Source organism: Oncorhynchus nerka, linkage group LG13 (genome assembly GCF_034236695.1).
Source record: "Oncorhynchus nerka isolate Pitt River linkage group LG13, Oner_Uvic_2.0, whole genome shotgun sequence".
In the NCBI taxonomy this organism is placed as follows: domain Eukaryota; kingdom Metazoa; phylum Chordata; class Actinopteri; order Salmoniformes; family Salmonidae; genus Oncorhynchus; species Oncorhynchus nerka.
In genome coordinates, this window is record NC_088408.1 from 36,956,944 (window position 1) to 36,984,763 (window position 27,820).

Genomic DNA, 27,820 nt, shown 5'->3' on the forward strand with positions numbered 1-27,820 from the left:
AAAGAATGGTGGTTTGAAGGGAGAACTCAAGGTCAGGTTAATTGCGTAGACAGATGTGTGGCTGTCTGTCACATGCAGTATCCCACCGTAGATCAGGCCCTATAATCCAGTGACCGGTCTTCCTCCACTGCCCCCTCCTCTCTACCTCCCCCGCCTGTCTATATCGCCACCCTACCCACCACCCTGTTTACCCACAATCACCCTCCGCAGATCATTAACCTCTGACCCTCGCCAACCTCATCCTGCCAACATGTCAGAGTGTGTGGGATTTATGGCTGTGTGTGTGTGTGTGTGTGTGTGTGTGTGTGTGTGTGTGTGTGCGTGCGTGCGTGCGTGTGGCTCTGCCTCCTCCTCCACTGCACCCTGTCATCAGCCCAGCCATCAGCACCCTGTTTTAATAAGGCCGGCCCGTAGAGGGTTAACTCTGCAGCACAGCGCCAGGCAAGAGGCACTAATGAGTTGTGTTTGTGGGGGAAAATGAGAGAGTGAGGCCTGGCGTAGTCTCATACATTATGGTATGTCCAGTGGGAATCGGAGCAGTCACTCGCCACGCCGAAACAGTAGCACTTCTCACAGCCGTGGAGACGCTCGCCCAGGAGATGATAGAAACCCAGTTTGCAGCGGTCGCAGTTCTCCCCCTCTACGTTTTCCTGGAACATACACACACACACACACACACACACACACAAAGACACACACACAAAGACACACAAAGACACACACACACACACACAAAGACACACCCAGACACATACAAAGACACACCCAGACACACACACAAAGACACACCCAGACACACATACAAAGACACACCCAGACACACACAAAAAGACACACCCAGACACACACGCACGCGCACGCACACACACACACACACACACACACACACAGAGCATCTGGATGAGAAGGATGTGCTATACAGGCACTCACACACTGTGACAGCCCACACACCCCTGGGACAGACATTCCCTCTCTCCCAAGATCACATACTACAAGCAGAAGTAGACAAAAGTCATTAAACAATAACGAATGTGAAAAACAATAAGCTAAGCGATGCCAGAAACATTCTACAAAGTATGACCACACATTGAGGGGAACTCTTCGAACAAACATCACCTGTAACAACTGGTAGCGATTATTGTCTGGTTGAATATTGGATTATTAAACATGCACAGATAGATAAACACTCGGCAAAATCAACATTTTATATGCCATCATCCCTGAGCTTCGGCTAACGAACCGCAATGCACATTCATTTGGCATGCCCGCGTAGCCAAGCTAGGTTTCTGTGGTTCTGAGTGGCTAGATACTTTATCTCGCCTGGGGAACTGAAAGAGGACATGAAAGCATTATGCTGCACAAGGCCAATTCAATTCCCCTGTTGTTTCTCACCATGTCTGTGTATTGTAAATAGTGACTTCATGTCTCATAGTCAACCACTAATAGAAATTGCGTTGCCATTCTGGAATTGTGCCACTTTCTCTTGTAATGTCATTTACAAATGTTATATTCCACCTACATTGGCTGGCTGCACAAAGCTATCACTGCTTGGGCACTGTCAAATGGGAACTGGCACACCCCAAATTACATGATTTCTGAGGTAGGGATTTTCCAATAATTTAATTGGAAGAAACTGGTTAGCGTGTCTTTGTTTAAACCTCTACAGTATATGACCGAGAAAAAAAAACGATAAGGTATATGAGACATTTTTTCCAGACGCTATCAAGGGAAACAAAATGAGGCACTTGAGAAATGATTAGCTATCCTAAATGTTCCATTGAACCAGCGCTCTCCTGGGGCCATTTCTCTAACTGGAGAAAGTGATGATGTGTTCGTTAGATACCAACTGTCTTTCTCTGCCTGTGCACTTAAGTTGGAGAAAAGTTTCAGTAGCGTCTGACTCACTAAGAGACAGAAGGAAATGCAATGTTTGACTGCACATCATCCCCACAGCTCAATAATTAGACGAAGAGAGCAAAGTTCCCCGCTTCTCCTTGACATCCCTGCGGTCAGACAGTATAATTGGCTAGTGAAAGAGTGAGTTTGCCCAGGATAGGACATATGTGAGACATGAGTGTGCACAATAGCAGCGGCGGAAGTAGCCGGCTAATTTGAACAACAAATGACAAGTCACATTTTCTACGGGAGCAATTAAGGGAGAAGAACTCGAGGCCACTCGGAGCGGTTGGCCCTACGAGGGTCGTGAAGCGTCGCGGCTGATGTGTCCACCCCTGACACCGAATGGATTGGTTCTGGTGGTGTGGGAGGAGAGGGAGAAGGGAGGATAGAGATACAGGGGGAGGAGAAGGAGAAGGAGGAGAGCGTGACCTACCTTGCAGACACAGGGCAGCAGGCACGGATCCTTGTTTCGGCTTCCGTCTAGACTGCAGCTACAGCGGATACAGTTGGGGTAGCCGCTGTAGCCAAAGGTACACCTGTCACACTGCTGTCCCCCGTAACCCTGCTTACAGTGGCAGGATCCAGCCGTGAGGTCTGTAGGACCAGACAGGAGGAGAGACGCAGGCTTTAGCACTAAACAGGCAGACCGGGGGTGGGGGGGGCATATGACAGCTAGATCAGCGGAGGGGGGAGAACAGAGAGGAGCATACCTCCTTCAGCCTGGGACTGGTCTGGAATGCATGCTGGGGACAGAGAACCTTCTGGGTCACAGGAACAGGGCTGACACGGGTCGGAGTCCTCTGGACTCAACTGAAGGGAAGAGGAGAGATGGAGACTCTGACAAGCCGTCTTTGCTATTGGGAACATAGTATATCATGATAGGGCCCAGAGTATTTCCTGTTCAGGCCAGGAAAAACTCATGGCCCTAGTCACGATACAAAGCTATAGATATGGAGTCGCTATTGATTATTCACTTCTTGGCTCCTAGTCAACTGGACAATACAGTACTGGTACATACCCCAGTGGCTCTGTAGTAGCTATCAGCACAGGTCTGGCAGTTGACTCCGACTGTGTTCCTGGTGCACCCTACACACACCCCTCCCCCTACGTACTCCCCCTGGGAGTTCAGGCTCTGTTTGTTGCCTGCCACTGTCTGGTTGAAGTAACACTCCTCAGATTTCCCATGGCAGTTACACTCTGTAGACGGCATCAAATAAAATCAAAGGAAAGATCCAGTAAACAAATGGAATTATCACAGTACCTCAAGGGGGGAAAAAAGAACTGTATGAAAAACATTGTTTAGCGCTGTTTACCAGGTGTCTCTCAAGTTGAGGTCCATAAGTTCTTTTTCAAATTTAACAGACATTTTTTTCCCCCATCAAGTTTACATAACATCAAAATAAGATAGCAAGATAAAACCAAATCACATAACATAGGATCATACTAAACAATTCAATATAAAATTGGCAGTCGTATGTGCAGTATGTATTGCTGTGTTGTATCACTGTGTGATCTTACTCTCACAGACGTGGCGAGTGAGGAAGGTCCCAGCCATCCAGGGTTTCTGGTTGTATCCGGGGCAACAGCGGTCACAGCTCTCCCCACACGTGTTGTGTTCACACTCACAGCTGAATTTCTGACAGGGGATGAAATTACGCCACGTTACAGTGTCATCGTCGCTCAAGGGACGACTCAGATCTTTTCACCCAAGAAACAACTGGAGCGCACTTCAAATGAGGGCCCCGGGTCAAAGAGTATCACGTCTCCCTTCTGGAGTTACAATCAAATGCGAAAATGAACTGTGCCCAGGGAGAGAAAATCTATCTCACAATGTAGAGAAGGGGTCATGGATGGAGACTTGTAGGTTGATTGACATACCTTGGTCTGGTTGTTCAGAGGACAGGCTTTGGCATGGCCATAGCAGATACACATCCCTCCAACTGAGATGTCTTTGATAGAGTAGTAATACTGCGGAGGGAAAAACAACACATAGGAGACAGCAACAAGTGGAGAGAAATGGAGAGGAATATTTCGACCATCAGACACTGGCTACTTCTACAAAAAAAATACATCACAGTCTAGTTTATTCAAAGACACTTATTTCTCAGCGAGTGAGAGCCAATTTCATCCACAATTTCATCATTTAAGTCCCTTTTGTATGACTAAATTGAGCATTATTTTATAAATGAAAAATTCCTCCCTCAAAATAAACCCTGCAATCTGTCCGGTAATTATGCGTCACACAGAAGCTCGCTGGGTGACTGATAGTGTAGGCCAATGTCAACACATGATGAGGTGGACGTTGCTCAGAAAGGAACAGATTTCTTAATTATAGACATTTTTAATTAAGACCCATCTGTCTGGTGAGCGCAATGTAATCAACGTGCCGCACGGCCATTTCACTGATTGGGAAAAGGGTGGTGGGTAAGAAAATGAATACGGTCCTGGCTCACAGATGGAATACATGAGGCTATATGAAGGCGATGGTAATGCGTAGCCACCGACATGTTGGGTCGTTCTTACCCGCCGGGTCACGATGGGGTCAACATCGCGGGGGTCGTTGAAGGCCAGGGTCATGAGGTCAGCGTTGAGGGTTCTGATTCGCTGGAACTGCAGGCGGATGTAGCGTGCGGAGGTGAAGTTCAATAAAGTCGGGGAGGGGTCATCAGCGCTCGGCCTTCCATTGATCAGAGAGGTGTGGATCTGTGCCCCGGGTGCAAATTGAGACAGAGCACCGAATGGTACAGATTCTTAGTAATTGATTGATACATTCAAAAAGACGCCAAGTCTGTTATAAAGGAAAAGGGAGATCTTTAATGACCCCTGTTCAATACTGTATTTAACAAAGACTCAATTCAATCTCTACACAGACAATCCATTAAAAAACAGCACCATTACAACATTCAGAGCACACCACTGCTGAGGTAAGAAGACAACACATTAATGGACCTGGTAAAAAAAAAAATGTGGTTGCAGCTGTGAAGGGTTAACCGTGTCTGCCTGCTAATTAAGGCGGTGTGGTTAGCTTGGCTGTTTTTGAAGAAGTCAGAGAGAGTGACATTTCAACATGAGATCTGCGATGTGTTGACACCGGCCTACGACTCACTTAGGATTTCGCTGTGATCACGCTTCCTGTCACAACCTAAAAGGAGCCGGCTGACAAGAGCTCCTAGGGGGGGCCTGGGCGGGGTGGGTGGGGGGAGGACGGGGGGCTCTGGGGGGTTTGTGGAGGAAGGAGGAGGGTGCTAGAGAACTGAGTTATGTAGGTGATAATGCAGTGTGAACTGGCTCGACGGTGGTGCTGTGGACTGGACTGCTTAATTACCGTCAGAGAGAGCACACTGCAATCAGCTCTCACAATTAAAAGGAGTTGCTCCGATCCACAACGGATCAAGGCAGCGTCGCTGTCCTTTGTGGAGTGTGTGTGGGTGGGTTGATTTCTGTGTGTGTGTGTGTTTCTTCTTTGTGTGAAGTAGACTTTCTTTATTCCAAATCCTCAATGAAAACAAACATGGAAAAAAACATGTCTTGACATCAACAAAGCACACCATGAAATAAAATGTGCTACGTGCCTAGACTGTATGCCTAACTCCTAAACAAGATGTCCACTTATTAGGGCAACTGTGCTCACCACAACTTTAATTAGGTCCATTTGATTGTGAGCAGCTGGTGAGTGATTTCAAAGCTGACTCATGTAATTGAACTAAACCACCAGGGCACTTAAATACTACTGTAGCTGGCAATCAAGTCAGCAGCAAATGGCTTCAATACATTGCCCATTAAAGCAAGTGAATGAAAGTGCTGGTGGTCTTATTTCATGTGGGCCATGGGTGAATCTAATATATTATTGTGAAATGGAATCCACGTATTTACGTTGTGCATTTGAATTGAAATTGGATTTCAGTTTGAAGTGTTCAACAAACAATCACATCTACCATAGAAACAAGTCCCTGTAGCTGTTGCGCCACAGCGGACCCCTACGACCTTTCAGTGACCCTACCCGGACCCCCTGACCCCTCACCTCTCCATTCTCCAGGGGTTGGATTTTGGAGTAGAAAGAGGTGCAGATGACCTCGTCGTCGCGTGTGTAGGATGGCGGTCCGGTGCGTGGAAGGATGTTGAAGCGAGTGAGGCACTCTGTGTCTGTGATGGCATAGTACTGCCAGGGGGTAAAGGTCACCCCATCCAGGGAACGCTCCAGCACCCAGTTACCTGGCCTGGGGGAGTTGGCAGCCTTCAGAATCATATAGGCTATCTGGAACACCTGGTAGGGCAGAAACAAGAGTGTTACAGCAGTCTATTTCAGATATAACTCAGGAGCTTAGCTTACAATAAGAAACTGAATCTTGACAGTCCTCCCTTTGGGTCTTGTGAAGTAATATAAGAAGTTTCATATTCAGGTTAAGGAAACACTTTCGATAGACACCGTGACACGTTCCTAGACAAGGGTAAGTCAGATCGGTGAGGTTTGATGGGAAAACCGGAGACACTAAAATAACGAATCCTGTCAGGGAGCAGGGTCAAGGTTGTGCCTCAGGTGTTTGTCATTACGAAATCTCCACTCCTGTACAAGATTCACTACAATATGGAGTCTCTTCTTTGAAGTTTCCAATGAAACAGCACATGTATTCCCATGCTTCAGTCTTTTCAGCTATTCAGCATTGGAGTACCTGAGGGCAGATCAGCTTTGGCTGTCTCTGTATGTAGCAGGACAGAGATAAAGTTGCATCTACAGTACTATACCCTCGAAGGCCACATTTGAATTTCATCAAGCCGTAAATGCAACACTTTGACAGCTCCTCGAGAAAGACAATGAGCACAGGGGCAAGGCAACATTCCACCTTGCTTGACAGCAACAACAATAAAAAAACAGCTATTTTGTCGCTGACTTCTTCAAGTTAATATGTCTCCCATCCTGGGAGAATGACTCCACATCAAAAAATGACTCACAGTTTGCCTCTTTCATCTACAGTAGATAACGGTGTAACGTTTCAACGTTTACAATAGAGAGAGCGCCACTCAACCCGGCATTCATCCCTTTCACTGAAACCCAATAGGATTCTGCCCAGGTAGCAGGGGAAATCTCACAAAGCCTCTTTGTTTCCTTGATTCAGATGAAGCAGGAAGAAAGGAAGGCTGGTGGATGTTGTCCTCACACAGCATAAGGGGTATGTAGGGGGGATGTTTACCTAAATATGATGATTCAAGTGTAGAGTGGAGTCTGGAGGGAAAGAGAAAAGAGAGCTCTTCAGTGCTCGACATGTGTTTGCAGGGCAGAGCGTGACCTTGGTAACCACGGTCCCGAGAGTCGCGACCTGACCATGTGGATTCCAGGCCAGGGACAGTTTAGAGCTAGAAGTCCAATGACATCAGTGGCAACGCCTGCTCTGCTGTGATTCTTTGTCCCTACTGGCTAAGCTCTAAGTTCTGGGTAATTTTAAACACGGATAAAAATTGGCAGATTTGGGATATATTTGTTTGTTTGCACATATTTCTTTGTGTTTGTTTTGATCAAAGTTAAGTCAGAAGAGATTTGCTGTTCCTAAAACATCTGCGGTCGGCTATAAAGAATATGAATGTAGAGCACAAGTCGTACATGACAAGGTGAGAGCACTAGTGTGTATAGTAGCAAAGGAAAAGTTCAACTTGGAAAACAACAAAATAGAAGGGCCAGGGCCTGGGTTCAGTGATAGATAACCTGTAAACATCAACCATTTAAATTGCTCTGCCGAATTAAAGCACAGAACTTTGATAACCTACCTACCTACGCTCAATCATCTATTTTCCACGTATCCCAGGAAGTGATAAAGAATGTCCGTCAAAACACTCTCTTTAATTACTTGGAAATAAGGCCCATGACTCCAGATAATTCGAGAGGCAATATCTATAGGTCAATTTTTGTTTTTTTTAATCCACAACTATGTAGGCTAACTCTCTGAGCTCCAACTATAGATAAAGCCAGGTCACATCACTGTCCTTCTCAACTGGAGGCTGAGGTGCCAGAGGTCTATGGTGTGGGCTTGTTTTGTGTGCCCTAAAGTGTTGGGAATAATCCTTGCGGTATGTCGACTGACACCCGCTTCATATTATATTTCACACTAAGTCGAGCGCCACTCACTGACAAACACCTCCATGTCTATGAATAGCATACCAAGCTAAAGTATCTGGCATGTATGTCATTAATCATCAGCTGTCATATAGAATCTAATTCAAACATGCTCAAATGTCCTGTATATGAACAACACGCTTTTTTCTCTGACTTAGACATGTAGCATGATCAAAGTAGTAAAGTCTATGTGGGGCGTCTCATTTCCCATAGTATTTATGCTCCTGTTCAGATCCCCCCTCTGTGTCTGTGCTAAAGTCTTGGGAGCATTGAACTAATAACTGATTGGACCACGTCAGTCAAACTGGGAAAAAATGATTTACAATTTTCGGTCCCATCAAAAAGTGGCCAAGAAACACATGCACACGGACGCGGCCACGGACACACACACACACACACACACACTGCCCCCTCCGGCAGGTAGCCTACTGGTTAGTGCGTTGGGCCAGTAACTGAAAGGTGGCTGGATTGAATCCCCGAGCTGACAAGGTAAAAATCTGTCGTTCTGCTCATGAGCAAGGCAGTTAACCCTCTATTCCCCCAGGCGCCCGAAGACGTGGATGTCGATTAAGGCAACCCCCCGCACCTCTCTGATACAGAGGGGTTGGGTTCAATGCGAAAGACACATTTCAGTTGAATACATTCAGTTGTACAACTTGACTAGGTATCCCCCTTTCCCTTTCCCATCAGTGTCAGTCATTATTCCGATTTCCACTCCATTAGGGGCTCCCGGATAACGAGGGGAAGTAGAGCACTGATGTCACGGGCAATAACGATACGTTCACACACATCATCGACAGCGCCAACAGCACAGACTCATTTATCGCAGGAGACGACAGCAAGCATGGTGACTGGCCGCCAGGGGAAAGCGCCTGAATGGAGCGCAAATAGGATTCCATTTTAAAGGGCACTTTGCATACAGGGCCATGGGCAAAGCTATCTCAACCATGAGGGAGGGAGTGACAGAACTTAATAGGTAATTGTTCCTTTCCACTGTGCTTCCAAGCTACTGCGGAGCACTTTGTGACAAATGTTGTTGTTAAAAAGACCATAAAGGCTAAATACAAATAGTGTCGTTTGTTCGGTGTTCACTGTCAGCGTCAGTATACATCAATTCAATTATTCTCAATACATTTCTACTGCATACAACTACTGATTAATTGTTCTTCATGGTGAAATAGCAATATTATAACCTTGGTATATAACCCTCAATATGCCATTACATCTAATTAGTCAAACAGATGGTTTGGCTGAACAAAAAAAAAAAAGAAGCAATTTCCAAGATGTGTTATCTCGGGAATTGTTTACTGTTCATGTTGTAAGAGAGACATCAATATACCATTTTTTACTTAAAACCAAACTCCCTAATCTGCCAAACAGTTTGAGCTGGGACAATGTGTGTAGCTAAAGTAATTCCATCACCACGGTGACAGGCCGGATAGAGATGAGTGATGGGCCAGTTCACATTAGCATGGAAAAAATGGCTGCCTAGGCACTTCTCGGTGTCAGATTTCAAACGCTAATTAAACACAGGAAGGTATGATTTATGAACGCTTGATGACCTCAGTGAGACTCTGTCTGCATACTTACCACTGAGATACAGTATTTGGGTCACTTTCACATGTTTATTATGTACAGTACATTAAATAAATTAAATATAAGCTATACCTTCTTTTTTTTTAGCTCCTATTACAAATTCAGTCTTTGGTTGATGCTTACAGTCTTAGAAAAAAAGGGTTCCTAAAGAGTTCTTTGGCTATCCCCATAGGAGAACCATTTATAGTTCCAGTTAAAAACCTTTTGGTTCCAGGTAGAACCCTTGTGGGTTCCATGTAGAACCCTCTGTAACCAAATAGGTTCTACCTGTAACCATAAAGGGGTCTTCAAAGGGTTCTCCTATGGGGACAGCCAAAGAACCCTTTCAGGTTCTAGATTGCACCTTTTTTTCTAAGAGTGTATTCCTGGTTGAATAACCAATGATGGGCTCACTGTACTGGAGCCAGCGAGGAGATTAAAAAAATATATATATTGATCCACTTCATCCCTCTTGGATTTTTTATTTATTCCAGTGTCCCAACTTTGTATCATTGTATATTTAATTCAGCAGTGTGAGTGACATGGTCATTAATTCCGGATTGACCCTGCTCTGGTCTCCTGTGTAATATGACAGGCTGATATTAATGAAGGAGATGTGCTTGCATCTCTATTTCCTGGAAGGGAGAGACCGACACAGACTGGGACCCTTCGCCTGGGTCTACAGAGAGCCACCCTCTGAACCTAAGCATAATAACTCAGCCAGGGACAAACTCCCATGAATCACCAGCCGCGGAGCCCCTAGGAGCGGAGCCACGTCTTCACGCTCACCCTTGATCATATCCGAGGCCTTGGGAGGAAGCTGAGTTACTGTACCACCTACGAAACCAATCACAATCTAGCCTCAGGATCCCCTCTTCCCTGATTCCTCTCTCCCTCTTCCACCCTCACATACACACACACACACACGCACACACACATTCACACACACACGCCGCCAGCTCTTGAACCCAGAACCCACAGAGACCCAGCACATTGCTGAACTTTATTAACGGCGAGTCTCCATTGGGTTGAATCATTTCCTGTTGTAGGTCAATAGTAGAGGAGTCATTACAGATGCTCTGATAGTCAGAGATATCAGGTGTACCATGCTGATACGAGGCAGTACAGTCTCCTACAGAACACACATGCTTGAAGGAGGAAGTCAGCAGTCCAGACACCCTCTCAAATGGGCCAATTTAAATAGTGCTTTGTGGGCATAAATGCAACTACCTTCATGCTACGGTTCCTCTAGGGTTAATCTCAAATTGTTCTAAGGATGGCTGCACTCTTCTCACTGCAACGGAGATATTATATTGAGCAAGTGAGCAAAGTGAAAAAAATAACAATTTTAGAAAGTAATAGCTACAGTGTCAGTGCCCAAGAAAAGATTTGTATGAAACTTTTTCTTTTTCAGAAATTGACAGAGGGAACAAAACTGATGTTGGTGAGAAGCAGTAGTACATTTCATCTGGTGGGATGCAGTAGTACAATTAATCTGGTAGGATGCAGTAGTACAATTCCTCTGGTAGGATGCAGTAGTACAATTCCTCTGGAAGAATGCAGTAGTACAATTCATCTGGTAGGATGCAGTAGTACAATTCCTCTGGAAGAATGCAGTAGTACAATTCATCTGGTAGGATGCAGTAGTACAAATCCTCTGGTAGGATGCAGTAGTACAATTCCTCTGGTAGGATGCAGCAGTACAAATCCTCTGGTAGGATGCTGTAGTACATTTCATCTGGTAGGATGCAGTAGTACAATTCCTCTGGTAGGATGCAGTAGTACAATTCTTCTGGTAGGATGCAGTAGTACAATTCCTCTGGTAGGATGCAGTAGTACATTCCTCTGGTAGGATGCAGTAGTACAATTCCTCTGGTGGGAAGCAGTAGTACAATTCCTCTGGTAGGATGCAGTAGTACAATTCCTCTGGTAGGATGCAGTAGTACAATTCCTCTGGTAGGATGCAGTAGTACAATTTTTCTGGTAGGATGCTGTAGTACATTTCATCTGGTAGGATGCAGTAGTACAATTCCTCTCCTTTGAGAGATTGAAATCCATAACAGTCTTTTCAGACAGTTCAAGACAGAGGTCAACCACAACCCTCCTCCAAGTCAGGCCACCTGTGCATCTCACATGACGAGTTACACATAATATCTCATAGCAAGTCTTCAGCCAGCATATTTACACACACTCTTTCCAAACCAGACTAAACAAACGTGTGAGAATGTGAAACCCCAGACAAGTGTCACATCAGGCTGCCAAGTGCATTCCACTGTTGACCGGGGCTTGGCTGCGAGTGGCTTTACAGTTCCAATGGGGTTTACAGTTAGCCTGGTCTCAGATATGTTTGTGCTGTCTTGCCATCTCTTATGATTATTGTCATGCCAGGCAACAAACACAGGAGTTGGCTATACACCACAAACAGATCTGGGACCAGGCTAGTTTAGTATCACCCTCATCTCCTACCTGCTGTAAGTCCAGAGTGACTGTGACGTAATGGTAGTCCATGCCGTTCTTAATGCTGGGGCTCTGCCACCATCTGTTAGTTCCATCGATGGCATATTCAATCGGGTGGCGCTCTAGGAATAAAAATGAAATGAAAGAAAGCATTATGCTTCAGGAGATAAGCAGTGTTTGAAGATAGGAGATATGAGTTGCATGTGACTGCTGGATAGCAGATGATTGAGCACTGTCAATCATAGGCTACTTATTTCCGGACATTTCCGTGCTAGTTAGAAACCATGGCAACAGTAAGGAGCCTGCTAATGAATAAGCGTTGCTTATGGAGGCCCCCCACTGTCTCTGTGAACTACTCCCCACTCATTATCATGTACGGACAGAAACAGCCTTTCAAAAAACCTCTTTATCTTTGCAAATGAAATGTGAAATGCTTTAAAAATACCACTTTATCAACCTTCAAAGAGTTGTCCTCCTCCGTATAGTGTTTTCACGATCTCTCAACCAAGAGTGATTTTCAAGCAACAGTAAAAACATTCAAATGTGGTGCTTAGAAAAGACTGGAACTGTACACATCTTAAGGTACTTTAAGATTTACTGCATCAGAAAATCAGTCTATTCGGTATGCATAATTTCCCAATCAGAAAAAGATAATTAAAGTTGCCCTCTTGATTAAGCAGTTTAATAGTTTTCCTACCATTTACGGGAGAAATAATTCATTTAAATCATTCCCAATTGGTTCACAATCAAGTTTCCCTTTCAAAAGAATTGTCTCTAATTAGAAGTTATGCTAATCACTGTCACCTTAATTGTTACATGTACGCGTTGAAGGGCATTCCTATGACATTTCAGCGAAGATTAGGAGCCACACAATGGTTTGGTTTCAATGGGAATTAAAGAACAAGTCAAGTGATTCATTGGCTGCTGTACAGGCTAGTGGCAGAAAATGGCAAGACATTTGTAACAGTCATCACCAGAAGACTTGCAACAGGTGGAAAGCACAGATGTTATTATAAGGCTTGTGAGTCTCCTTCTAAAATGTGTATATTTTTTTGCATGGCTAGTTACTCACCAGGCACACAGCTGCAAGATGTGGATGGGTAAAATATGGACTCAAACATTGTCTCTCTCTCGTGGTAAAACAAAGAAACGAATGGCATACTAATGTGGTGGGAATGTACATTATTTCATATCATGAGTGCCTGCCATGACAGGCTAAATGTGGATGAACAAAAAAGACCGTTCTAGTCAGACCTGAAATTACCAGAAATGTGAAAGACTCATTATTGAACGATAAGACAAGATAAATGATGACGAGTCCATTTCTTCTTCTCTTTACCGTCAAGGCAGGAAGTCCTCTTTGCCGGTAATTGTCTGCTAAAAGCATTTACAGTACCCTCCCGCTTTGATTCAAATTACTGGGAGGGAATAGTAATGACCTCTCTGAGAGACTTGTCTAATTACTGAACAAGGTCGGCCTGTGTTTGTCTGTCTGTCTGTCTCTCATGCCGATCAGTCTCTCTGATATCTGTGCTGCCTGCTCCCTGGACTCTAACATATGCTGCTCAGTTGGTACATGGAGCTCTGGGATGCGCCCCACATGGCATTTTATTCCCTACATAGTTCATTAGCTATGGGCCCTTTAAGGCTGTGTCAGGATTACACTCAGTGGCCAGTTCATCTAGTACTGGGTCACCCCCCCCCCCTGTGCCTCCAGAACAGCCTGAATTTTTTGGGGCATAGAAACATTGCTCACGCCATTACACCCCTGCCACCAGCCTGTACCGTTGACACCAGGCAGGATGGAACCATGGACTCATGCTGCTAATGCCAAATCCTGAATCTGCCATCAGCATGACACAACAAGAACTGGGATTTGTCTAACCAGGCAATGTTTTTCCACTCCTGAGCTGTCCAGTGTTGGTGATCGTGTGTTTTTAGCTGATAGGAGTGGAATCCAGTGTGGTCAACTGCTGCAATAGCCCATCAGTGACAAGGACCGACGAGTTGTTGTTCCGAGATGCTGTTCTGCACACCACTGCAGTTTGTGGCCCCGCCTGTTCGCTTGCATGATTCTTGCCATTCTCCTTTGACCTCTCATCAACAAGCTGTTTTCACCCACAGGACTGCTGCTGACTGGATGTGTTTTGTTTGTAACACCATTCTCAATAAACCCTAGACACTGTTGTGCGTGTTAAGCCCAGGAGGCCGTCTGTTTCTGAGATACTGTATCCGGCGCGCCTGGCACAGACAATCATACCACGCTCAAAGTCGCTTAGGTCACCCGTTTTGCCCATTCTAACGTTCAATTGAAGAGTAACTGAATGCCTCGATGCCTGTCTGCCTACTTTACATAGCAAGCCATGGCTACGTGACTCACTGTCTGTAGGAATACAAAAGATTTGTGAACGGGGTGATGTACCTAATAAACTGGCCTCTGAGTGTATATTTAAACAATAAGGTCCAAGGGGGTGTGGTTATGGCCAATATACCACGCCTAAGGACTGTTCTTATGTACGACGCCATGCGGAGTGCCTGAATACAGCCCTTAGCCTTGGTATGTTTGTCATACTTTCATCCAATCAGCATTCAGGGCTCGAACCACCCCGTTTATAATTTAATGTATCTTTGCACAGTTTACACCCACACCAGTTTGTCTTAGGTGAATCTCTCAGTCAGATAGACTGTGAGTTTTAATTACCAGCAAAAGTGCCTGTCAGAAGATGAAGCATGGCTCCTCTCTGTGTACACACAGGAAGATGTGTCCTCTGTTAGATAGTGAGATATGCTCACAAACGCAGGCTGTGTTTACAGACCCACAAGTCAGAACTCTTCAAAAGTCCCTCCTCAGCAATCCCAGGCCATGTATATTTCATAGGCTGAGCCCATTGATTTTGGAATGGATAAATGATGAGGAGCAGTGATGCACTTTGATGAGAGCAACGTGCAAGTGGTTTCTCTAAATCCTTGCTGAATGTGGTATACAGCCCTCCACACTTCTAGTCCTACCGTGTGAAGCATGCTGATACAATACAAAGTAGAGGTGTACTGTAATATGCAGTAGGTACGGTATAATATTGATAGTTACCAAATTGCCTCTCGCTGTTGTCGTTACAGATACGGCACTGGGTGTTCCTGACTTGCTGTCCGGGGACGTGCTCCACCAGTTTGCAGTACATCTCTGGTCCTGTCTCTCCACAGGTAGCGTTGGTGCTAATATCTGCCATAGAGGCCAGGTTCAGCACCGCTGGGAACAGACCTGAGGGAAGAGGATCGGGAAACATAAGATACTTAATACTACACACTTCACATGCGGTACCTCTAGCTGATATACAAACAATACAAGGTTGTCTGACCAATTCTGTAACATTTTTGTCACTTCCTTCACTGCCGTTGCTGTACTACGAGTGGAGTCCTACGGTGAATAGGCCCCAGAGAAAGAGAGGGATGTGTCCCAGGCCAGTGTGACAGGTCTGACTCAGAGTTCACAGAGAGGAGAGTGAGCCTCCGCAGGTATGAGATTGTAGAGTAGAGCCACGGTCCGTCAGGTTTATACCCGCAGTCTCCCCCTAGCTCACGGTCCTGTAGAGGAGGGAGGGACAGCATCCTTCATACATACAGAACTGTTGATTTCAAGCAATGGCAGAAATATGACCCCAATGGTACATATCTGGCAATGGTAGGAATAGAGACTTCACAATCAGGGCTGGTGTCTGATCTCTCTCTGCCCCTCCATCAGAAAACGTAAACAGACAACAGTTTCTGGTTTCAAATGAAATACTGTACAGAGCTGTTGGTTCAGAAGAGCTTCAATGGGAACGTAAATAACAAGTGTCCATGGGGGATCCGATAAAAAGGAACTGTATGTGTCCTTAGTTCTGAGAGAGAGAGAGAGAGAGAGAGAGAGAGAGAGAGAGAGAGAGGGAGGGGATCTCATCACGTGCTGAGCCAATGTTGCCCCCTTGTTCTGTTATGGCTCTGTATGGGAAGGAAACACTGACTGAGTGTATCAAAGACTGGGCCCATAGCTCTGAAATGGCTCCCAGCTGTTCCTCCAGATGTCCAGGCCAAATGAACTGTGAAGAACATCTGAAAACTGCAGAAAATTAAGTTTTACGGATGCCTATGAGGAACTCTGTGGCGCGATAGCTCTGACATTCACCAGCTGATGAAGGTCTAAGAACACTGGCCTAACTGTTAAAAGTCAAATGGTGAGGTAGTATGGCAGCGTACAACCTCTAAAATACACTGTGCCCTACGCTCTGGAACTCGAAGCACTACTTGGTTAAAGTCCGTCCGAATCTTCATACCACCTATAGGTGTTTTCCCCTCACTCACCCAGCCACTAACACAGGCTGATTAATAAAACAGTGTCTAGCTCCATTTGCAGCACCACATTTAACACAGCAGGGACTGTGAGCGGAGCAGTTGCCCGAAAGCATAGGGGTGAATATCAGTACTGGAGCAAGGCATTTAACTAGGTTTGAAGAGACATGAAATCACTGTATCATGAGGCTGATACTTACAAAGGGACCTTAGAAGACGCAACAGAGCTCTGAATGAGGACGGTTCCACTACGTTCTATTAGAGTTTTTCTCAACGGACGGCAATTTCTCTTCGCTTTGTACCGAGGTCAAGATTTCAAATTCTCATCAGAGGCAACAGAGGGAGGAATAGTCACGGAATAAGAAAGGACTATCATCAGCTACTATCATACTTTACATTATTACTGTATAATCTAAATATCAATGGTTATGGCTAAGTACCTCATACTGGTACTAAATTACACTGGCCTTTTAACTGACACAAGGGGTATGTTTAGGCATTGATGTTCACATACAGACAGTTGTGTCCCACATACTGTTGCTCTATTGATTTCCAACAGTGATAAGCCAAACAGGCTACAGTATGTATGCTGCTAGGGGACCTGCTACTGCTATTGTACGTTAGTATTTTATTGAATAAGGAGAGGGTGGGTTTCTGATCGTGGGCCTGTGTTTGATATATGAAGTATGGATGACAAGGCTGGGCTGAGTCTATATCTCCGTGCTCTCTCCAGCCTCGGATCAATACTACTGTGGATGCAGCTCCCATTCACATCATGCTTCTGCTGATTCTTCATCCAAGTTGATAAAACAAATGATTGTTTCATGCTGACTCTCCCGCTAGAGTTGTCTGCCAGAATCTTAGAAAGAGATGGATCTTTCTCGCCTATCATCTAACAGTTTTCCAAGTGTGGTTCTTTTCCCTTCATTCAAAATGAATGCCTGGCCTACAAAGTCTGACCGGCTCAATGTCAGGAATAAGAAGTACTGTAGATCTACTTACTCTACAGTACTGTAGATCTACTTACTCTACAGTACTGTAGATCTACTTGAAAGAGTTCTAGTTTGTCATGAAACATCTGCTTCACATTTAGAATACTCAGTTGATATGCAACACTACTTGCTTGTTGCGTAATGCATTGTAAAGGCTTCATTTCATCCATTACACAATAAACATATACAGTATTACCAGAAAAATGAAAAGCAACCAAAAACGTAGTTGTTTCAACAGATTATTATTAAGTAACTAGTTCCACAGCATTTTATTTTGTTTTGTCAACTTTTTGGTCCAAAAGTTACCTGAATAACAACAACAAAAATAATTGGCCCAAACAGGTCCGACTTGAGGAAACATTGACAAAAATTCACTGAATTTAAAACGATGTGTTTGCTCAATTTGTCTCATATGTTCTTTTAACTAAACTTAACAAAAATATAAAAGCAAAATGCAACAATTTCAATGATATTACTGAGTTGCAGTTTATATAATGAAATCAGTCAATCCCCCCCCCAAAAAAAAAAATTAGGCCCTAATCTTTGGATTTCACTTGACTGAGCAGGGGCGCAGGCATGGGTGGACCTGGAAGGGCATAGGACCACCCACTGGGAAGCCAGGACCTGCCAATCAAAAGGAGTTATTCCACACACCAGGGCTTTATTACAGGCATAAATACTTCTCAGTGTCATCAGGTGTCCGGGTGGCTGCTCTCAGACGATCCCGCAGGTGTCACGACTTCTACCGAAGGTAACTCCTCTCCCTGTTCGTTTCTGAGTATTCGAGAGCGTAATTTTGGGATTTTTGTCTGTGCCGTTTCGTATTGGTGGACTATATTATTAAACACGCTTCTCAGACATCCCTGCTCTCCTGCGCCTGACTCCTACACCTCTCACCAAGACGCATGTTATCACAGAATCCTGCACCAATATAATTATGGAGTCAGCAGGAGCGGACGCACTCCCAGGGTCCGTGGAGGAGCGAGTTCAACACCACATGGCAGTGTTACACCGACTGGGGACCGCCATGGATCAGGTGATGGCGACGATGGAGAGATGGGAGAGAGGTGGCCTTCCCACACCGTTATCAGCCACACCCCAACCAGTACCACTACCCTCTCCTTCATTGCCTGAGCACAGTGGGATTCGACTCGCCCTCCCGAGGGAATATGATGGGACGGCGGCCGGGTGCCAGGGCTTCTTACTCCAGATGGACCTATACCTGGCGACCGTTCGTCCGGCTCCTTCGGGGGTGAGAGCGTGAACGCCCTCGTCTCCTGCCTCGCAGGAGACTCCTGCCTCACCACCTTCCGGAGACACCTGAAACCCCACCTCTTTAAGGAATACCTAGGATAGGATAAAGTAATCCTTCTCACACCCCCCCCCCCTTAAAAGACCTAGATGCACTATTGTAAAGTGGCTGTTCCACTGGATGTCATAAGGTGAAAGCACCAATTTGTAAGTCGCTCTGGATAAGAGCGTCTGCTAAATGACTTAAATGTAAATGTAAATGTCGCAGGTAAAGCCCTGGAGTGGGCCAACGTGGTATGGAACTATCCTGACTCGGCGAGGGACCACTACCCAGAGTTCACCCGCCGCTTTCGGGCCCTGTTCGATCACCCACCCTGTTCGATCACCCACAACACCCTTTCCTCATCTGGACTGACCACCGTAATCTAGAGTACATTCGGGCAGCGAGGAGACTGAACCCTCGTCAGGCAAGGTGGGCCATGTTTTTCACCCGATTTAGGTTTACCATCTCCTATAGACCAGGTTCCCAGAACACTAAGGCAGACGCACTGTCCCGACTATATGATACGGAGGAGCGGGCCATTGATCCTGCGCCCATCCTCCCGGCTTCATGTCTAGTGGGACCTGTAAGGTGGGAGGTGGACGCAAACATTGAGCGAGCATCGCGTGTTGAGCCCACTCCACCACAGTGTCCAGCGGGACGGGTGTACGTTCCGCTGGAGGTTAGAGACAGGTTAATTTGGTGGGCTCACACATCCCCCTCCTCTGGTCACCCGGGGATCGGGAGGACGGTGCGATGTCTTAGTGGGAAGTACTGGTGGCCCACTTTAGCCAAGGACGTGAGGGTTTATGTGTCCTCCTGCTCAGTGTGCGCTCAGTGCAAGGCTCCTAGGCACCTGCCCAGAGGGAAGTTACAACCCCTTCCCGTTCCACAGCGGCCTTGGTCACACCTGTCGGTTGACTTCTTGACCGATCTGCCACCGTCACAGGGCAACACCACGATCCTGGTCGTTGTGGATCGGTTTTCTAAGTCCTGTCGTCTCCTCCCTTTGCCCGGTCTCCCTACGGCCCTACAGACGGCGGAGGCCCTGTTTACTCACGTCTTCCGGCACTACGGGGTGCCTGAGGATATTGTTTCTGATCGGGGTCCCCAGTTCACGTCCAGGGTGTGGAAGGCGTTCATGGAACGTTTGGGGGTCTCGGTCAGCCTGACCCCTGGGTTTCACCCCGAGAGTAATGGGCAGTGGAAAGAGGGGGGGGGCGTACTGTCACGACTTCTACCGAAGGTAACTCCTCTCCCTGTTCGGGCGGCGCCGGTCTACTAGTCGCTACCGATCCCTTTTTCTTTTTCTGGTTGTTTTGTCTGTGTTCCTTTTCACACCTGGTTTTCAATTGCTTTGATTTCTGTGGGTATATAGGGCACCTGTTACCTGCCGTAATTCGTGCAGGATTAGACTTGTGTGTAAGTCGCTCTGGATAAGAGCGTCTGCTAAATGACTTAAATGTAATGTAAATGTATTGCGCTCGATTGTATTTGATGTTTGTTGTTTTTTCGCTATTACGCACGTGTATGTAAAGTGTCGGAACTGTGTTTGTTCCTCCGTGTGTTTGCACGAGTTTCTGAGTATTAGAGAGCGTAATTTTGGGATTTTTGTCAGTGCCGTTTCGTATTGGTGGACTATATTATTAAACACGCTTCTCAGACATCCCTGCTCTCCTGCGCCTGACTCCTACACCTCTCACCAAGACGCATGTTATCACAGCAGGTGAAGAAGCTGGATGTGGAGGTCCTGGGCTGGCATGGTTACACGTGGTCTGCAGTTGTGAGGCTGGTTGGACGTACTGCCAAATTCTTTAAAATTACATTGGAGGCGGCTTATGGTAGAGAAATTAACATTCAATTATCTGGCAACAGCTCTGGTGGACATTCCTGCAGTCAGCATGCCAATTGCACGTTCCCTCAAAACTTCAGAGGCATTGTGTTGTTTGTCAAAACTGCACATTTTAGAGTGGCCTTTTATTTCCCCCAGCACAAGGTGCACCTGTGTAATGATCATGCTGTTTAATCAGATTCTTGATTTGCCACACCTTTCAGGTGGGTGGATTATCTTGACAAAGGACAAATGCTCAATAACAGGGATGTAAACAAATTTGTGCCTCAAAAATTAGGGAAATAATTTTTGTGCATATGGAACATTTATGGGATCTTTTGTTTCAGCTCATGACACTTTACATGTTGGGTTTATATTTTTGTTCAATATATAAATTATTAACTACTATTAATTACAGAAGGCTGTTGAACTGGTTACACACACAGAGTGCTTTTAACCTCTAATGTTTTCAACTTAAATAGTTGACATACATGATTACATTGTGCATGTTCATTTATACAGCAATTATTATTCAATCATGTCCTCACCGGGGATTTGAACTCACAACCTCTTTGTTCATGGCATTCTGAGCTTCCTGCTACACCACCATGTCTGTATCAATTATCAGTTAATCAGACTATTCTATTCTATTACTATTAATCAGACTATTCTCTTTGATTTCCTTGTTTAAGCAATTCTATGTTTTTCTGTATAGTTGTCTAGTGTTGGTGGGGCATATTACTTTTAATGTTACTCCTTAATCACTATGATCAATAAAATATTTGTCTTGAGTATACCTTTAACAGAGCTGAGATTTACTTTGAAGTGCAAAGTGTAGCAATACAGGTGAAATCAGTTATTGATACAGACATGGGGGCGTAGCAGGAAGATTGGAATGCTGTGATCCAAGAGGTTGTGAGTACAAATCACAGATGAGAGGTTGAATAATTTTTCCTCTATAAATTAAGATGCACAATGTAATCGTAGGTCAAATATGTAAGTTGAAAACATTGTATGATAAAAGCACTCTGTGTAACTAGTTCCGCAGCCTTTTTACAAGGTAAGATGCCCAAATAATAATTTCTAGTTAAATGAACACATGAGACAATTTGAGCAAACACATCATTTTAAGTTGACTGAATTCTTGCCTACGTTTTCTCATGTTGGAGCTAAGTTTGGGCTAACTAAAAATGCTATGTTCAGCTAACACTTTGACTGAAAAGTTGAGTAAATAAAAAAGAAACCTGTGGAACCAGTTACTTAATAATATTTAGTTGAAACAAGTAGATATTTATACAGTGTACAACAACATATAGGCTCGGGACAATAGGCTACTTCCGGACTCCCTGCTCTCCCAGTTTTCACACCCTGATCGGTTGCACCTGTCCTTGTGATTGTCTCCACCCCCCTCCAGGTGTCACCCATCTTCACAATCATCCCCTGTGTATTTATACCTGTGTGCTCTGTTTGTCTGCTGCCAATTCATTTGGTTTGTTAGGTCAACCAGTGTTTTTGTTCTCAGCTCCTGCTTTTCCCAGTCTCTCTTTTTCTAGCACTCCTGGATTTGACCTTTGCCTTTCCTGACTCTGAGCCTGCCTGCCGACCTGTAACTTTGCCCCACCTCTGGATTGTTAACCTCTGCCTAAACTGACCCTGAGCCTGCCTGCCTTCCGCTGCCCCACCTCTGGTTTACTGGCCCCTGCCTACATTGACCTGTCTATTGATTGCCCCGGTTGGAATATTAAACCATTGTCAATATGACATGTCTGCATCTGGGTCTTAACTTAATTCGTGATAGTAGTTGAAACATATTGAACAGTGAAGAAGGCCCTGCTCTGACATATGCCAGCAGACTGTTTGGTTGTCCTTGAGATCCGTGTCCACATTAGACAGTTTAATCCTGATGCTTAATGTGTCTGGTAAAAAATGAGTACATCTTAAAGGGGTCACGCAGCTGCCCATTGATTGATACGGCACTATTTATTTTTCAACTTGCCTGTATTCATCATCGTGGCAGGGTGCACCTTTAACACGCTACATTATATCTGCTCAATGCCAAAGCCCAGTGGTGTAGCACTCAATCACTCCTCTAGATGGGTCACCTGTCCAGTCCTGCCCAGTCATCAGCCTTAGCCTCAGACGTGTGTTTGTGCGCTCGTGTGTTTGTGTGCACTCTCCAACACACATCAGTCTCACACTGCACACGTACTGCAGGGGATCGATACAGGTCTGACACAAGGACAGCATCACCACGACAGCCCCAAAGACGGATACATATTCTCAAATATAAATCCAACTAAAAAATCCATCCATAAGATTAAATATACATTTTGGCATAAATGGTGATGGCTAGCAAAGCTCACTATGACATATGGATTAATGCAATGCAAAGTGGCCGCTGCTTTTCTTGCTGATAGCAACATTCTATTCCAAAAAAACAAACAAAAAAAAAAATCCATTAGCTATTGTTTATACCCTTTCTTCTTTCTCAAGGGCTGTTAGTGTGATCACATCTCACACTGGGTGATGAGGGATTGAGAGTCCCACCAGACAATTATGGAACAGTTAAGACCTCTGTAATGCAATCTTGAGAGGGAGGAGAGGGGGTTGGAGCCCCCACCACTGACTAGCAGGCTTTGATGAAACAACATGCCGTTTCCCTAGTAACTACATCTGTGGACATCCGCTAAGAAATGAATGACTTCCTTAATAGAGGATAATGACACTTGTCATTTGCAATTGGACAAGATTTTTTGTTGTTGTTGTTTTTTTTTTGTTTTAGCAATCAGTCATTCATTAGCATGTTGAAAGGCAGGATGAATGTTCTTTGGTTTCTTTCCTTTGAACCTGGATTCAGACAGAGACGTCCAGGGAGGGAAAGAAAATATGAGGCAGGCAGACAGACAGACAGGAAGCAGGATGTTATACTCTAAAGGCCACATCCGTGTCCTGAAGTGCTCTAGGATTACACTGAAAACACAGATCCTGACTTCCTAGACTATCAACGATTGAAAAACAGAAATGAAAACATGCATGGATATGTAGCATGGATGGGATCAAGGCCGAATAAAGACCGGTCGGATGTCTTTGAGCAGCGGGCAAATATTCTGCAAGCTACAAAAACAGAACTTAAACAGCTATCTCACTCCTTCCATAAATAGCCATAAAAAATATCCCAACGGATGAATCAATAAAAAACGGACCTTTCGCATCAAGTTGGAATACATCCACATCATTGATGTACATTTTCTCTGTAGTCGTAGTCCTATACGTCATTGTCATTGCATTCTTCATCATAATCAACACCATCATCATCATGACCACCATCATTTCAGCATAAAGCAGCTGTAAACGCGGTCATTTTTTTCAGTTCACGAGACATTATATTATCTGAATTCCCTGTTTGATTCTAAAAATGAATAAAAGCAACAAAAAAAATGTTTTTAAAGACAACATGAATCCAACATGGGATCAATGAAGGTGAGACGCCTGAACTGTGAGCAGCATCTGAGAGCCTTTCAAATGCCTGCTGCACTTCAAGAAGAAATCCACTCATGGTGCCTTCAATCAATGTTTGATTTACTGCCTTGAACAATACACTGTCACCAGATGTAAGATTCATCATATTCAAGGTTGCACCATAACAGAAACAAACCATAACTAAACCCAGTCTTCTTCCTAGAACACAAATACAAAAAGGATAGAGCTCTTAGAGCGCACAATCTCAGGTTATTACACAACACTTAAGAAATGAAGTGTCTTTATTGAACAGTTATTTGACTGTTTTAGATTCATTTTTCTCTCTCTAAATGGAGTCATTGTAATCATGAGCATAGCGAAATGTTGTTGTGTGTGAATTTAACCTAAGTTACATTCCTTTACAGGTGTTGTGTACTTTTTACTCTCACAAAGTCCTCCTATAGTTATAACTAACTATTGTATAAAATGGTACATTATCCTATCCTTATTCAGGCTACTTTTCTTCAGTCTATAAACATTTACAAGTTCACGTAAGACCATCAATTGATCATTAGAACCTATTTCAAATGTAACAAATGTTGATTGGAAGTGTGTGAGTGTTTAGGTTTGTGATAAATACAAACCCAGACCAAATGTTTTCCTGAAAGTGTTCACAAGCTAACCTCAGACTTGTAAACAGGAAAGCACCCGGTTTAGACCTTAATCTTGGAAGCAATACAAGCTGTCTAGACATGGCGAAGTTCACTGGGTTCCTCATGCAGGTCAAGACTATTCATGAGATCGCAAAAGACCCTGATGGCAGGCAAATGGACAACACACACACACACACACACACCCATAGCACTTGTACATCCTCAGCGATCACTCAGGTCGAGTTTGATTGAACGTGAACACACATACACACCACAGGAGGCTGGTGAGATGTGGACAGCTCATAATAATGGCTGATATCATTACAATGACCCCAGTCCTTCCCATATAAGGTACCACCAGCCGCCTATGATACACACACATAAACACACAGTGCATGCAACAATCTCAGTTTAGTAGGATTCCAATGTACAGTATCGGAGAGGGAATAATTGGGAAGGTCCACTTGGGTTGTTTAATCTGCTCTTTCACTATCGAAAACACAATTATCTTAAATTACATACCACCAAAATGAGGTTGCATTCTATTTCATTTTATGTCAAATAAAGAGGTGCAGTCAATCTGCAAAGTCATTTCACTCAACATTGACAGAAGCACAGAGTAATTTCAGTTAAATTGGCACTGATTAGCTGCCATTACTAAGTAATCATTCAGTCAGAGAAACCCAGGGTGTGTTCAGGGCTAAAAATGTAAGAATTTCATTTGAAATTCATATAAAAAATTATAGTAAAAAGGATGTGTCAGACCCAAGTGCATACCACACAGCTAAATATATATATTTGAAATTCATTACATTTCAATGATCTTAAAGGGATACTTCTGGATTTTGGCAATGAACTTCCCCAGAGTCAGATAAACTCGTGGATACCATTTTGTGTCTCTGCGTGCAGTTTGAAGGAAGTTGCTAACCAGCATTAGCACAAGTTCTAACTAGCATGCTAGTAGATACCCGTAGACTTCCAGTCATTGTGGTAACGCTAGTAAGCCTCGGCTCACGAAACTACCTCTAACTTCCTTCATACTGGACACAGAGACATAAAAATGGTATCCACAAGTTCATCTGACACTGGGGAAGTAGTATCCCCTAAAGTATCCCTTTAATAGGAATCTTAAGAAAGCGCTAGATCATACGCTCATTCCTCAAATGTTCTCTCCCTCCTATGGTTCTAAAACAAAACATATTAGTCAAGCTCCTGCGGAAAGTTTACAAGACTATAGTCCCTCTACTGTAGTCGTATTCTATACATAGTGACAGGCATTTCCACAAGTCAACTGGATAGAAACAGATTTGAAGATCAACCAGTGCAACAAAATGATTTGATATGAGCTCGTAATGGTGCCGATGTGACGTTCCACCAACTGTGATTCTATCGCAACTGCCATCAGGAGCTACGTCTCTGACTGAGAGAGAGAACACTCTTGAGACTTCGTTACTTCATCAAATTCACACGTACACTTTTCTATGACAATAGCTCTTCTCTCAGAATTCATGTCTGAAAGTGATTTTCCCAGTCCCCCCCTAATCCCCACCGCCCCTCAAGACTGGGGCCCACTGGAATGTCCTATGACAACAAGTGTGTCTTTCCCAACAGCTCTGAGACAACACTACCCACAGTCCTCGTCCGTCAGTGACAGCACAATCGTAAAATCATCTGAATGCCTTCTCTTCTTCTATTAATGGACGATATTAGCCAGGCAGGTCACCCTCCTCCCTCCCTCACCTTACCCTAGCTGCTCCTCTCCTCTCCCATCCCCTCCACAGTAAGTGGTCACTGTGATTTAACGCGGTGCGGCCCAGTCATCGGTAAATCTCCCGTGAAGCAGCCTGTGTCCGGCAGTAGGATCCCCAGGGTGATTTAACATGGTAACCATCCCAGTTTCATTAGGACTCGACCTCTTACAGGGCTGAAGCACTTCCTCATGACAAACCCAGCCAAGGCCAAAGCAAACAAGCCAATGCTCCTTACATGTTTATAAAAGGAAGTGGTGGATATCTCTCCCTCTGCTGATTTACAATGTTACGAGCATGTAGATATGACTCAAACAACTTCATTAATTCCAACGGATGTTAGTTGTTTGGTTCTTCTTCAATTCAAATGAGAGGGATTGTAGTTTGGTTCAAATGCGAATAGAATATACTGTAATACATGATCAATGACACATAGGGCAACATTTGTATTTGTAGTTTTATTTGATGTCCTATTAAGAGCAAGATGGACATGGGCTGGTGATGAAACTCCCCTCAATTTCAACATGAATGATGACAGCATGAATGATGTATGGCAAAGCAAACAGGTTTCTACACTACAGTAGCCCTACAAGCCAAATGAGAAAGATATATAAAGATATACAGTATAAATTGTGCAGTAAATTCCTAGGCCACACAACCTGCAGTATTCCCTGCCCTGTTCTGGAGAGCTTGTTTCCCACTGCAGTTTACTGTGTTTTCCTGATGGAGATTAACAATATGTAGTAAACTGATATAAATTGCAGGTTTTACTGCAAGTAAAGATGCTGCGAGTCGTAATTCACATATTCCGTTTGACAGCTTTTTAGCAGATTTCTGCCCATAAAATGCTATAGTTCATAAAAGCGACCAGACTGCCTTTATGGCGAGTCCTTTCGTCAAATGAGAAAATGTAAGAAAATATAATTAGAATAGAACATCTGTTCGCTCTAAAGACCATTTTGTTTAAAGCGTTGAACACTGCAGTTAAAGGTCTGACTTCTAGATACTTTACTTTATTGCTTCTAAAGCGGTGCGCATGGCCCTGTAGGGGCCCATCCTGGTGCTCTGAGGTGGATGGTTTGGGCCCCTGGAAGAAACACCTGTCAAAGTCCCTTTAAGTGAGGAGGAGCCCCAGCCCCACCTACAGCTCTGGTCCCAGACCCACCTCCAGCTCTGGTCCCAGACCCACCTCTATCTCTGGCCCCAGCCCCAACTCCAGCTCTGGTCCCAGCCACACCTCCAGCTCTGGTCCCAACCCCACCTCCAGCTCTGGTCCCAGCCCCACCTCTAGCTCTGGTCCCAGCCCCACCTCTATCTCTAGTCCCAGCCCCACCTCCAGCTCTGGTCCCAGCCCAACTTCTATCTCTGGCCCCAGCCCCACCTCCAGCTCTGTTCCCAACCCCACCTCTAGCTCTGGTCCCAGCCCAACTTCTATCTCTGGCCCCAGCCCCACCTCCAGCTCTGGACACAACCCCACCTCCAG

The 27,820-nt window shown here is 44.7% G+C and overlaps 1 protein-coding gene across 6 annotated transcripts in view; it reads right to left on the reverse strand.

Annotated features, from left to right (window-relative positions):
* lama2 (laminin, alpha 2) overlaps window positions 1–27,820 on the reverse strand; it is a 138,774-nt gene that overhangs the window by 100,985 nt on the left and 9,969 nt on the right. For all 6 annotated transcript variants that reach the window (XM_065026395.1, XM_065026400.1, XM_065026399.1 and 3 more), the window contains exons 2-11: window positions 15,126–15,296; window positions 12,047–12,159; window positions 5,921–6,163; window positions 4,423–4,602; window positions 3,778–3,867; window positions 3,418–3,535; window positions 2,918–3,096; window positions 2,610–2,709; window positions 2,333–2,493; window positions 510–650 (exon numbers count right to left, since the gene is read on the reverse strand). In XM_065026395.1, coding sequence (XP_064882467.1) covers window positions 510–650; window positions 2,333–2,493; window positions 2,610–2,709; window positions 2,918–3,096; window positions 3,418–3,535; window positions 3,778–3,867; window positions 4,423–4,602; window positions 5,921–6,163; window positions 12,047–12,159; window positions 15,126–15,296 — 1,496 coding nt within the window. The remainder of the gene's footprint in view (window positions 1–509; window positions 651–2,332; window positions 2,494–2,609; window positions 2,710–2,917; window positions 3,097–3,417; window positions 3,536–3,777; window positions 3,868–4,422; window positions 4,603–5,920; window positions 6,164–12,046; window positions 12,160–15,125; window positions 15,297–27,820) is intronic.